This window comes from Apus apus, chromosome 2 (genome assembly GCF_020740795.1).
Source record: "Apus apus isolate bApuApu2 chromosome 2, bApuApu2.pri.cur, whole genome shotgun sequence".
Taxonomy (NCBI): domain Eukaryota; kingdom Metazoa; phylum Chordata; class Aves; order Apodiformes; family Apodidae; genus Apus; species Apus apus.
This window is the reverse complement of record NC_067283.1, coordinates 93,357,822-93,370,837: the sequence shown is the minus strand read 5'-3', so window position 1 is coordinate 93,370,837 and position 13,016 is coordinate 93,357,822. Positions and strand designations below refer to the sequence as shown.

The 13,016-nt window shown below is 42.0% G+C and overlaps 1 protein-coding gene across 1 annotated transcript in view; it reads right to left on the bottom strand.

Annotated features, from left to right (window-relative positions):
- TMEFF1 (transmembrane protein with EGF like and two follistatin like domains 1) overlaps positions 1-13,016 on the bottom strand; it is a 122,550-nt gene that overhangs the window by 27,510 nt on the left and 82,024 nt on the right. Inside the window, exon 4 of the mRNA XM_051610264.1 lies at positions 9,022-9,048. Coding sequence (XP_051466224.1) covers positions 9,022-9,048 — 27 coding nt within the window. The remainder of the gene's footprint in view (positions 1-9,021; positions 9,049-13,016) is intronic.

Here is a 13,016-nt window from a genome sequence, read left to right as displayed (position 1 = left end):
ACTACAAATACAACCAGAATGCTTCACAGAGCCCTTTAGATGCACTATTAGCATTTCAGTTTTGTAGTGGAGCTAAAGCAGCAACACAGAAACACACACTCTTCCTCCTCAGCTTTAGTTCTGCTCCCTGTGAATAGCTAGGCAATAGTCATCTGCAATTTTTAGAAGCGTCTTTCATTACTAGCTAGCTGCATGATGTTTCAGTACTAGCAGCATGAGACACTACACCTAAGTTAGACTGGAGTCCTTGAAGTAAATGCAGCTTTTCCCACTGATACAGAATAGATAAATACTGGTTTTCAGTCTGAACTGGTGGCAGACATTTTCAGTACCCCTTTTGTGTGTTGCTAAAATAAGCTGATTAATATTTGAGAGCGTAAGTTTCTCTGGTGCAAATGTCTCCAAACAGGCAAAGTATCTCTTGACAAACGCTCCCTCCCTTCTCTTTTCTCCCCCACATTTGATTGTTCCTAAATATGTTCTAGCTATTAATTTTAATATTCCAATCAATCAGATCATCCCAGCAGGTTTCAGTAATATCAATTAGGTCATAATATGCTTCTAAATTAGTAGTTCAGCCACTCTTGTTTATTATGCAGGCTTCTAATGTTGATGTATAGATGATTATAAAATTTCTCCTCCTCAGTTTCTTTGGTATCTCGATTCATTCTGTTCTTTGACATCTTAATTTTGCGTTGAGTGAAAGCTCATTTTCCCCCTCTTTTCAGCTTCCTTTTGTGTTTCAGGGCAGCGCCTCATTAATGCTCTGTCCTTCAAAAGAAATGAGGCACAGGGATGGGATCTGTGACTCCCAGTTGTCTCTCTGAGCTGCACTGCTCCCTAACACTTCTCCTCAAGTCATTATTCCTCTGCAGAAGATGGTCAGCTCTATCTGAGGAACTGCAGGATAGGAGCCTGCAAACGGACAGTAGCTGTGGAGAAATTGGCCAGCAGTAAATTGCTTCCCTAGGCAGCTCATTTGTGTGCTCCTGCAATGGTAATATGGCTGGGTTTCTGCCGAGGGCTTTCAATCAGGTCTGAAGCAAAAGCATCAGTCTGTATCAAGGTGAAGTTTGGTCTGCCCCAGGGCACGGCATGGAAAGGGAGCTCTGCTGGATATATGTATTTATCACTGTTCCCAGTGAAGGAGGGGGAGCTTGTGGAGAGCTGCAACTACTCAGTAGCTGCACATGGGCAGAATAAGGAGTTATATGTCTGGGAGAGCCTCTCTGAAAACCAATTCCTATCTGTTCTGGGAGTATAGTGATTTTTGCTGATGTGCTATCTCATGGAAGCAACTAATCTCAAAAAGAATTTGGAAAAACAGGAAGGGCCACAGCAAACCCCCTGCTGTGCCCTAAAGTACAGAAGAAATGCCCTGTGATTAGACTGTGATTCCCTCAGTACAGCTAGGCCTGGAAATTCCTCTCAAAATACCAGTCGATAGCATCACACATTACAAGTTGAACACTTCAGTGACTTATCCTCTCTTCCATTAAGTTTCAGGGCAGCTTTAATGACACAGTTAAAACGGAGATGGTCTCTGTAATTTAAAACAAAGCTGCAAACTTGCTCTTCTGTCTGTACGTATGTATTTAGAACAAGTGCAACGACTACTCTTAGCTATCCCAAATTCTTGGCAAGCAGTGTGTCATAAAAAAGACAAGAACAGGCATCATGGGTTTAACTTCAGGATGCCCAGCCTATTTATGGTCAAGGTGCCTGGAGGAGGAGTTTTTGAAGTTTGATACCCTAATCTCAACCCAGCCAATGTAATACTTTTGCCCAGCAGTCATGGTAATGAAAGCATGTGAACTTTTAAACAAAGGCCTTGGGGATGTGCCATGCAAGACTTCCCACCACCACTGCCTGCGTTATGTGTGAGGTATTTCAGATTTTTGACAACTGTAACTTCTATTTAACTTCTATGCATTGTGATACCACAGCTAATGGTGGGGAAAGCTGACACAGTCAGAGTTGGATCAGCTTTTATGCTGCAGGACCCTGTGGCTGGAGAACTCAAGTATCCATGCACTCCACTGTCCTGCTTCAAATGCAGCTAACTCCTTTTTCTCCAAAGACACTACAGCTTCAAAGTAACCACCAGGAAAATTATTTATGAGTAGCTGATGGTGGAAAAGGGAAAGAACAGGGAAGTCACCAGATGTCAATGGCAGTGTCCCACGATGTCATGAACATTCCAAATGCCATTCTGCCCACATTTGCTGTCTGTCATCCTGCACAAGAGGGAAGAGGAATCTGCCCTTCCATGTCCCCAGCTCCAGCATCCTCTCGAGCAAGTTCCAGCCCCCCTGAAAACACTGCTTAGAGTAAGTTTTCACGAAAAGAAGGCCTGAATATGCAGGCCCTTTGCCTCTGCCTTCCTGAACCTTTGATGAAAAAATAGTAATTCTTGCAGGTTTTAGTTCATTGTTTATCTTACCTACAGGGAGATCTCAACAGAAATAAATAGGGCTACTTGAATCTAAAGTGATGTTCAGTGACAAGCCATGTGATGGAATTGGCACTTCAATCTTTCTAAGTCACACATCATTATAGAAATATGCTAAAAGGTGTGGCTTTACCTCCTATCCAGGGTGTTAATCACCATCAAGTTTCTGCAGTCATATTAAAATACATTAAAACAAATCAGTAGCATTGTTACAAATTTAAATAAAAAACATTCAAGGTTCTAAACTGAGCCTGTTTATACCACCCTGACTGTGTGACAATTACTGGGTAAGTGTTGTCCCCAGTGAGGGGAAAGAACAGATGGCAGCCTGCTAAAAAGCACACACTGTATATCAATTTATTAATTACTAAATGCAATCTGCTAGATGTTCATCACAAGATACTTTAGCTATTAAATTTCAGAGGGATTAGAAATTCAAAACAAATTATTTTAATAATAATTAACTTGGCTATATGTATTGCAAGCATGTTATTTCCTTAGCTTAAAAGCCTTAAATTATTTGGTGCCATATGTCTAACTACCATTACATATTTTTTAATATCAGAAATGCATTTTGCTTAGGTACACAGCTAAACACTGAACAAAAAAAGAATTAAAAATTCATGTCATGGGACCAGTAGGGCACTTAGAAATTTTAGCCTTGTTGGTGGATTACTAGAACACAGAACCTGCCTTTTCTAGGACACTGATTTGTCTCTGAAAAGCTGGCTTGAAAAGCCGTTACTGTTTGGTAATTCTTTGATGGCACATGTAACACATTCTGATGGTTTTCAACAAATCCTTGCAAAGGCCTAACTATATCACAAAGCCTCCTTTTCTTCAGACTAAATAGCCCCAGTTCCCTCAGATGCTCCTCATAAGTCTTGTTCTCAAGGCCCTTCACCAGCTTCCTTGCCGGTCTTTGGACACACCCCAGCACCTCGATGTCTTTCTTGTATTGAGGTGCCCAAAATTGGATACAGTATTCGAGGTGTGGCCTCAACAACTTGAGTGCAGAGGGACAATCACCTCCCTGATCCTGCTTGCCACACTATTTCTAATACAAGCCAGGATACCATTGGCCTTCTTGGCCACCTGGGCACACTGCTGGCTCATATCCAGCTGTCCATCAATCAGAACCCCCAGGTCCCTTTCTGCTGGGCAGCTTTCCAGTCACTCTTCCCCAAGCCTGTAGTGCTGCACAGGGTTGCTGTGGCCCAAGTGCAGGACCTGGCACTCAGCCTTGTTGAACTTCATGCAACTGACCTCAGCCCGTTGATCCAGTCTGTCCGAGTCTCTCTGTAGAGCCTCCCCACCCTCAGGTAGATCAACACTCCCTCCCAGCAGATAACTTGGTGTTATCTGCAAACTAACTGAGGGTGCATTCTATCTTCTCATCAAGATTGTTGATAAAGATGTTAAAAGGAAGTGGTCCCAACACTGAGCCCTAAGGAACACCACTTATGATCGGCTGCCAGCTGGATTTAACTCCACTCATCACCACTCTCTGGGCCTGGCCATCCAGCCAGTGTTCTGCCCAGCAGAGTGTATGCCCGTCCAAGCCACGAGCAGCCAGTTTTTATCAGAATGCTGTGGGAAACGGTGTCAAAGGCCTTATGGAAGTCCAGGTAGACAACATCCACAGCCCTTCCTTCATTGACCAGGTGGGTCATCTTGTCATAGAATTTAGACCAATGGCTCTGATTGCCCTTTCAGTTGTCTCACTGCTAGTTGGGAAACGTCATCCCTGGATCTTTTTTAGAACATTGACAAGGACAATGGCTTTAACACAAGACTGGAGGATACTTCAGCTAAATGATAGGACTTCTACCTCTCTAGGAGTCCTGAGTGCCAGTTCTTTTTACAGCAAGAGGGCAAGAAGATCACTGAGATGACTGCTTCTTTTTAGACCTTCTTGGCTAGTATCAAGTTGTGAACATGAGAAAAAAACCCCACCCATTTGCACATAGAAAGCATCTTGTAAAAAAATAAAATTGTAAAAGCTCAGCTCAGTCATTCATATAAACCTGCCAAAGTTAGTCTTCCTGAGTCTACTTTACTGGGTCAGCACAGTTCTTTTTACAGGAAGAAGCTGGCAGGTTCCACTAGAAATAAAATCTTTAAATTCTTGTTAGAAAAAAAGAAAATGTGTCATGCAATCTAGCAGTCTTCCTCCTTTATCTACATGTGACAGCCTGAGGACCACAGAATGACAGAATAGTGGGGGTTGGCAGGATCCTCTGGAGATCAGCTAGTACAATCCCTCTGCTAACCTAATTGCTCGTGCCTGAATCTGCCAGTTGTGGAAGTGCACCCAACAGGTCAAACAGTGTTGCAATTTATAACTGGCAGAGATTAACATGTATCTGAGCCTGTGACTTCTCTATCACCAGTTCTGCCTCAAACTCTAACAAATTGCTGCTTAAACAAAGTCGATCAGGAGCTGGTTTTATGACTGTTTTCTTCAGAAAAGGGAAATTGCAAAATTATTCCTGTGAAATTACAGCGAGAAGCCCATGTTTTACAGGGAAGTCTGAAGGATCCCACCATCTTCAGCTGTGAGCTCAACTAAGCAACTTTTTTAGGTCTGATTCCCACTCTGACATTGCTTTCTGTAGGGGTGAAACATAATGGTAGAGTAAGGAGATTTTTGAAATTTCACTAATTTCTGAATTAACAGTCCATATTTTTCTTAGAAGGGGCTTCAGGATACCCATTGCCACAAGTGATCAACAGCTTGGTTTCATAAGTACAATTTTTATTATGCTAATTGAAGGTTCAGACTTCTGAAACGAGCAAAATGAGTCATTTTATTATGACTCTTCATTAAGACTGTGCCATCGGAGCATAGAAAATGGAAATAATTTATCCAGAATGTCAGAGGGCAACTAGACAATTGTGTCACCCTTAAAAATGATATTCCTTCATCTCCTTCAAGCTTGCTGAAAAAATTATCCAACTCTTAATTCTTTCCCTAGAATCTAGTATCTTTGTAACACTAAACATGATTAGGGAGAGAACCTGGATCAGTAGTTCCAAAGTATTTAGTATTTTTGTGGTGCCTAACAACTTTTAAGGCAAGATGTTGTCTGAAATAGCCTCTGAGGAAGAGGACTATTGTGGGTTTTTTTAATCAGTTCTAATTCTTTTGTTGTTGTTTTTTGGTTTTGGGCGGTTTTTTTACATAAAAGTGAATGCATTTAACATCATACAGTTTGGGAGTAGGAGGGAAAATCTGCACCAAGTCAAGTTTCAGAATCATTAGTAAGCTTGTTCTGCTTCTGCAAAGGGAAAGAACAGTGTGAACCTCTCGCACAAATCTCAGCTGCACGAGAGGCAAGCAGCTAATTTCAGCAGTGGAGACTGTCACAAGCAGAGCTATAGCAACTGAAGACCACAACTCAGACACTTTCCCAGTACTTTCCTTCACAGTTAAAAATCTACCAGAAAACAGTACATCCCCTGCATGGCAATGGCAGTGCTCCCTGAACATGTACAAGCAGCTGCACTCATCCATTCCGTGTGTGCAAGCATCACCGGGGCATACATAATCACACTAATTGCATGTTTAAGAAACATAGCAAACACCAATTCTATGATTAACATCTGGAAACGTGAATCCTATGAAGAAAACAGAAATCTCTAAGCTAGCAGGTTTGCTTACTTGCTGGCTCTCTCACACTTACCCTTGTGTTTTTCTACTTCCATTGCTGCTTCCTTGTACTCACAAGCTCTACCTAACACACAGGGCACAGAAGCTCCTCACACAACTTGTTTCCTATTTGTGTACCCTTAGCCAAGAGTATGGTATCAAAATATCAGGCCTTGGTCATTATTATATCTCAGCAAGTATTGGCTTCCTCCAGAAGAAAATAGGAAAGGTTGGTCCAGGAAGGAGCTGTGCTGTGCTCCAGTCAGTCCCACAGCCGAAGCAAACAAGGAGGCCAGACTGTGATGTGCACCAGGAAGCACCCTGACCTGCAGGTCACCCTCTGCCCTTTCTCCTTGTCTGGATCCTGAACAATGCACCTCCATCCTCAATAGGTTCAGCATTCTTTTAGAAGTTTTGTTTTAATTCTAAATTCCCTTAACTTGTAATGTATCTTTGATGCTTTTAATGCCTCCTTGTAACACTTTCATAGTTATTTGAATAATGGAACAAAACCAATTCCAGATACAAAAATGTTGTGAGCACAAAAATACTTTTTAGTTTTTTTGGCCAGAGCAGAGTTCAATAACCAAAGCAACAGTGGAGTCCATCCTTACAAGGATTGCTTGCAGGCACAGAAGATGACTCAACATGCTGAAGACTAGCAAACTGTTCCACAGAAGTACTACCCAACACCCAGTTTCGTAAGGAAGCTGGATGGGGACAGTGCTAATTCAATGTGTCACAAATAGCCTAGATGTATAAAAAAAAAAAAGTGCCAGGGAGGATTTTTCAATTTCTGGTTGTTTAAAGTATTTTTTTCTGTCTAAAATATAGAACTAAACCCAACTGTTTTCATAATGAGCAGCAGCAGGAACACCTCAGTTAGCCCAAAGGCACTCTGAAGAAAGCCAAATAAATGAAAGGCTAACATCACAAAAATGCTGGAGCAGGTAGTGTGTATGTTGTCCCTTCTTTATTCAATACACAGGCAGTGCAGACACTCACCTGGGGCCAAGAGACCCAGATTCCATTATTTCTGCCTGAAGTGAACTGAACTTACTTACTCCACCTCCCAAGACAATGCACTAAAACCACTGCTACGATGTAGCATGGAGGGACCACCAAATCTCCTCAGCTGATGGTCTGTTCTGCATAAATAATTAAAATTCACTGGCACTCAGAGTCCCAGCTAACAAAACCTTTCTACAGCATGTATCCTCCCAACCTTCAGGCTGTCACCTTCCTCCTGCTCCCTTTGTTCCAGGCTCAATGAATATTGCAAGGGAAAACAGACACAACAGCAATGGCCTGGGGAGACCCATTCTGAAACTCTCTTACCAAAAGATGGTGGACCTGGTTGTTTCCAGCCCCAAATCAAGCAACAAGTATATTTGAACTTGGATTTTTACCCTCTTCAGTGAGTAGCCTAATAAGCAAAACACAGCATGTTCTGTCCTACTTTTCTCCAAAGTGTTCATAACCCTTCATAATAACCCAAAGAATCTCCACATCTGTCAGTCGACTGCCAATCTCTTCCAGACCAAAACAATAAAATTTACAAGGGACTTGAATGAGAATTTTTGGATCTGACTAGGAAATACAGAAAAAAAAAAAAAAAAAAGCCAAACAGCATTCAAACATTTCTAAAACTATTCCAAAAATAAAAGTCAGACGTGGACTAAATAACTGTCATCTGTCTCCTATAAGACGTGCATAGCAGTAGTGTGGCAAGCAATGCTCAGCTTGCAGGGAGCAGCTGTAGTGGAGTAATAGGCTGCCCGAGGAAGGGGGAAGGAGAGACAAACAGAGCTTCTGGGGAAAGAGCAGTGATGCAATCTGAGGAAGAAAAGCTTCAGAAAAGAAGTCACCACTGAAGGTAACAAGAGGCAGTGTTTGAGCAGAAAATTGTTATTTCAAACACTGCTCCCAAGGGAAACAGGTAAGAATGGCACTGTGCCTAGCAGCAGCCCAGGAATTTACTAATAACATCTTATTAAAGGGGATAGAAATGTCTTCTCTTCACTCATATTAAAAAAAGAGGGAGCTAGCTCCTGGCTTTTGGAAAGTTAACTGTTGTGTTTAGCCACACAGTGATGACATTGATTGTTTTCCATAAAGGAGCATTTTCAGGTCTTTATAGAAGATTTACAGTATTTCAAAACTCAGTCCCATCAGCACAAACTGCAACATGTTCTTAATACAAGCAAAGCCTAAAAGCAAAATGGCTTTCCTGTTTCTGTATACAGCTATATTGCACATTTTTCATTTTGGTTGTATTCTTGCTAGTAGCATCAATAATTTAATCTTGTTTTTTTTTTTTAATTCTTGGAATCCTGTTCAAAGACAGGGACACTTTTACTAGTACCAGCTGTGCTGCATCCCCTCTTTGAATATGCAGCTTTGAAGAGAAACATGTAAAATATTTGGTAAACAAAGATATCATACTCTAACCATTGTATATTGTAGGCAGCATGTTTGATCAAGAATAAAGTAATAACCATGTGTTGTAGACACTAAGGAAATTAAAACAAACAAACACAAAAAACCCCAAACAAAACACCAAACAAAACCCAAAAACAACCAAAGGTAAGACATTTATTGCAAAAGGACTTTTCCAGGAGTAAAATACAGGTGAAACAGGGATCTAAATATTACACTATTTTGCTGGCAACAAATTAAAAATTATATAGGTCAAATCTGAAAGAACAACACTGGTCAAAGATGCACACTGCAAAATACTGTTCTGAAATGGTCACATAACACTGCAACATAAAAGCTTGTTTTTAAGTTGTCATACATTTTCCTTAATTCATATGTTGTACAGCAACCACGTACATAAAACCAATATACATATACTATATACATATAGTAAATAAAAAAAGATCAAAAGCAAACATAATTGGGGTGTGGTACTCACCTCCTTCTCCTGACCCAGAACCATTATCTGAAAAAGAAACAGATGGGGAGGGGAAAAAAAAAGAAAGCAAATTAAAATATTGCTCCAGTAGCAACTGTTCAAGAACTTGTCACTGTAAAATATTACAAACCATGTCACATTTCATGAGCCAGGTGTAAAAACAAACACCCCACATAAAGTCTGGTGCCCTTTAATACAGTTTGTCCATGTTTACTGTGCCCTATGGTCTCTCTTTGCTGTCAAGGTATTTATACTCAAGGAACAGCATGATTTAGTACTGAAAACTAAATTACTCAGCCTTTTTACAACTGTTAGAGATTCAAACTTGCTAAACCTGAACAAGATGAAGAGTACATAGTCTGATTTTTGGAATCTACTTACAAAAGTATACTATTTTGGTTATTTACCCTCTGGCCCTGGGAATGATACATGAAGGAGTAATATATAAGTCACCTGACTACAGAAGTACCTCCAGAAGATGACTGGTCCTCAAAGTAAAATTGGCTGAAGTCATCTCACTATAAAACAGCTCCTCTCAGCTGAGTCAATCACTTTGTATTAGGATGCTCTAACAGCATAGTCATCTCATTGACATTAGACTGACTGGATTAGCATCTGATGAGTGACAGCTTGTGACTGCATCCCCTTTGCATTAGCAGTTCAAGTATCAGCAGGACTTGAGCTTCCTCACCACCTCGGGCCAACTAATTCCACCTCAGAGCATTATGGAGCTGGCCAGGGATTTTGCAGGAGGATGTGCATCCCACTGAGCAGCACTCTGCACAGCATCTTCAGCTAGCACAGCAGTAGAGACAAGCCCTTAGACACACACTCTGACTCACAAACCTCCCTTGGTCTTTCTTGCTCAGAGGAGGTGGAGAGGAGCGCATGGGATGGCAATTACTGTCAGTTAATTGGTCCCCATCTCTGCTAGCTCAGCTTCTCTGGAAGATGAGGAGAGGAGCAAAGCACACACTCTGCTCATCCCACACCTCTCCTCTTATGCCTGCTTTGGTGATGGAGAAGGCAGCTGAATTTATTTCCACAAATCTGAAAGAAGAAGGAGATCAGACAGAGAGAGAAGTGGGGTTCTTACTTCCATATGAGCTCATTGTTCACATCAGAGGAAAACCCAATTCCCCCCCTTTGCTCATTTCCCTCCCTCTCTTTTTCTTCAAGCAGTTACATTTCTAAGAATAATTCCCTCTAGTCTGTGGATGAAAGTGTGAAATTCCACGTTACTGGGTCACTTTGCACATTAAAAATAATCTCCTGTCACATGGTGTATCAGGAATAGAGAGTTTTTGTTCCTTGGCATAAATTTTCCTTTCTTTCCTCCTATACCATTATTCCATGTTTAATCAGCTGAGCTTATTACCTTACAGAAATGAATGCAAAAACAGAAAGGCTTTTATTCCATTGACAGTTACCCAGTTCCCTGACAAAGCAGACAGACCTATATAAAATGTCACTGTTGAGTCACTAAGAAACATGCCTCATGACACAGTATTGCCTCATGAAGAAATTTGAAGGAGCATAATTTACTCATATGAGGTAAGGATACAGGCTTCTTTGTAGGGGTGAAATGGTGTCATAAGCTCTTCTGGGGCAGAGAAGGCTGACATAACAACATGAGCAAGTTCAACATACAGTTCATATGAAAAACAAAGGCTAAAAATGTCTCAAGGAAACTTGACTGGTTCCATGCTTTTATTTCCAACTCCCCTCTCTGACTGCTTTCCCCTGCACATTCAGCCCCGAGGTGAGGAAAGCTGCTCAGCTCCAGTGTCCGGAGCTCCTAATACATCTCAAGGTGCAGATGCTGTGTGGCAGGACAGGTGCTGTCACACAGACATCACGAGTTGTAACCAGAGAGCCATGTCAATGACAGAGGTGATGCTCAGACCACCAGTCTCTACAGATTGTTCAGCTGATACACATGAATTCCACAGGCAGCTCTGTCTCCACGTGGCAGGACATCGCAGTGACAGGATAGACCCATTCCTGTCTCTCTGGGTTTCAGATCTCAAAAAACCATTAAAAAAAAAAAAAAGTGTCATCCTCTACAGCACTTTGCATCATTTTCAACTTTTTACTGGGAGCTTGTGCCTCTCCTCTGAGCCTGGGAGCTGTGGTAGGACTCTTGTCTCCAGGGTGACTGGGTAGTTAAACTAAGCTGGTGTTCATGTTTTTTTTCTGAGCCTTGACTGGATTTCACTAAGCAGCTGCTGGTTAAAAAGGTAACTTCCCCCCCCAAGCTTACTGGGACAGGCAGCCCTGCCCTTTTCAGGCCCCTAACCAATTCAGGGTTTCCAGAACTGGTCTCCATGCATAAAGACCTGGCAATAAAGATGCACAAACAAGTAAGGAAGTCGGACAGAAATAGCATCTCCCCAGCCACAGGTCAGTAATTTGAGTTACTGACTTCCCTCTTTACTTAAGCCACTCTTTTCCAAACAGACTTGTAAAAATATGCTTATACACAAAGGTACAGGTTTCTGCTGTAGGCTGCTTTTATCCATGGAGAAGTTCCTGGATAAAACACATACAGAAGCACTTGGATCAGACACAGCATCTGACCACTGTAAGCAATAGGCTTCAGTCAGAACCCTTTTTTTTTTTTTGTTCTCTCTGAACAGGAGCCACTTCTGTATCGTGGGTCTGCTTTGATCCAGAGGCAGAAGGTACACCCTCCACACCCAAAAGAGCCTGCAGCTTCTCTCATTCAGGAGGGATGGCTTTTAACTCAAACTAACATGAAAATTGAACCCACCTCTTCCCCATTTTGGGTAACAGCTCCAAACTGCTAAGTATAAACAGGAGAACACAGTCCACTGACAAATTTTAAGTGAGCAGATCCTTCCACATGATTCATATGAAGCAGGCGATCCAGCGAGCACCTCCAGAGCAAACCTATCAGATCTTGCTCACAGAGAGAAATGCCAAAAGGCTGAACTTTGTTTATACCAATGTATGAAGCAGGTCAGCAGCTATTCAGCTACAGGCAGAACAGAACACCTCTTGACACACTTGGAAGTAAAACTATATACTATTCTCCAGAAAACAAAGAAGAAAAAAAAAGTTCATTTGTGCAATTTAGGTATTGCAAGGCTTAGCTGACAGCTGAGAAGGGATTTCCAGCGTCTGAACTTTGGCACCCAAGAGCTAATACAATGTTTATACTCAAGTCTGGGATTTTCCCCTAAGCTTTTGGGATATAGCTGGGAGTGGGTTTAGTATAAGGACAGTACGTGCCACTTCTCTGCATTAAGCAGAAATTGGTCTTCCCACACCAGCATTCCAGAAACTTCACTGAGCAATTCCTGGATAACATCAACTCTTTTATTCCATCATTTTCAGTTACTCACCATATGAAGTAGAGCTGAAAGACAAAAAGGTCAGCTGCTATCTCAAGTCACAGTTCCCATTTAACTAACTATACTTCACCTGGATTTCCCAGTTAACTAACGAAACAGCCCTCTCCACAGTGGGGCAGGGCAAGCTTTCTGCAGTTTAACTCTGGACACAAGTTGAAAGCTGAAGTCCCAAGCTGAAGATTGGATTAAATCATCAAGAACTTGCTACCAAAGAAGACCATCCTGATCAAAGTGAGCACTAAACAGAGTAACATGAGTGCTGTTGCATTGTACAGTGACAGCTTTTAACTTTTGCCCTTTCCTCAATTCCTCCACCTCCTGCCTCGGCGCAGGCCCCTCAAATCTCCCAACAGCAGCCCAACGGCCAGTACTTTGGAAAAGACCCAGAATCAACACAGACTACATCAAGCCACCAGCCAGAGCAAAGCCCAAAGCAAAGCAAGCTTCAGCTTCCTGCTGACGCACAAAAATGGTTTGTGAAGGAACAGACCAGCTCCACCACCCCACACTCCCAGCAGCAGCTCAGCCCTTCTCCTGCTGGGTTTGTATCCCCACTCTCCAGGAGCAGAGCTGCCTGCTAGCAATTACCCTTGATTTTGATATGCCAGCAGGAGCTTT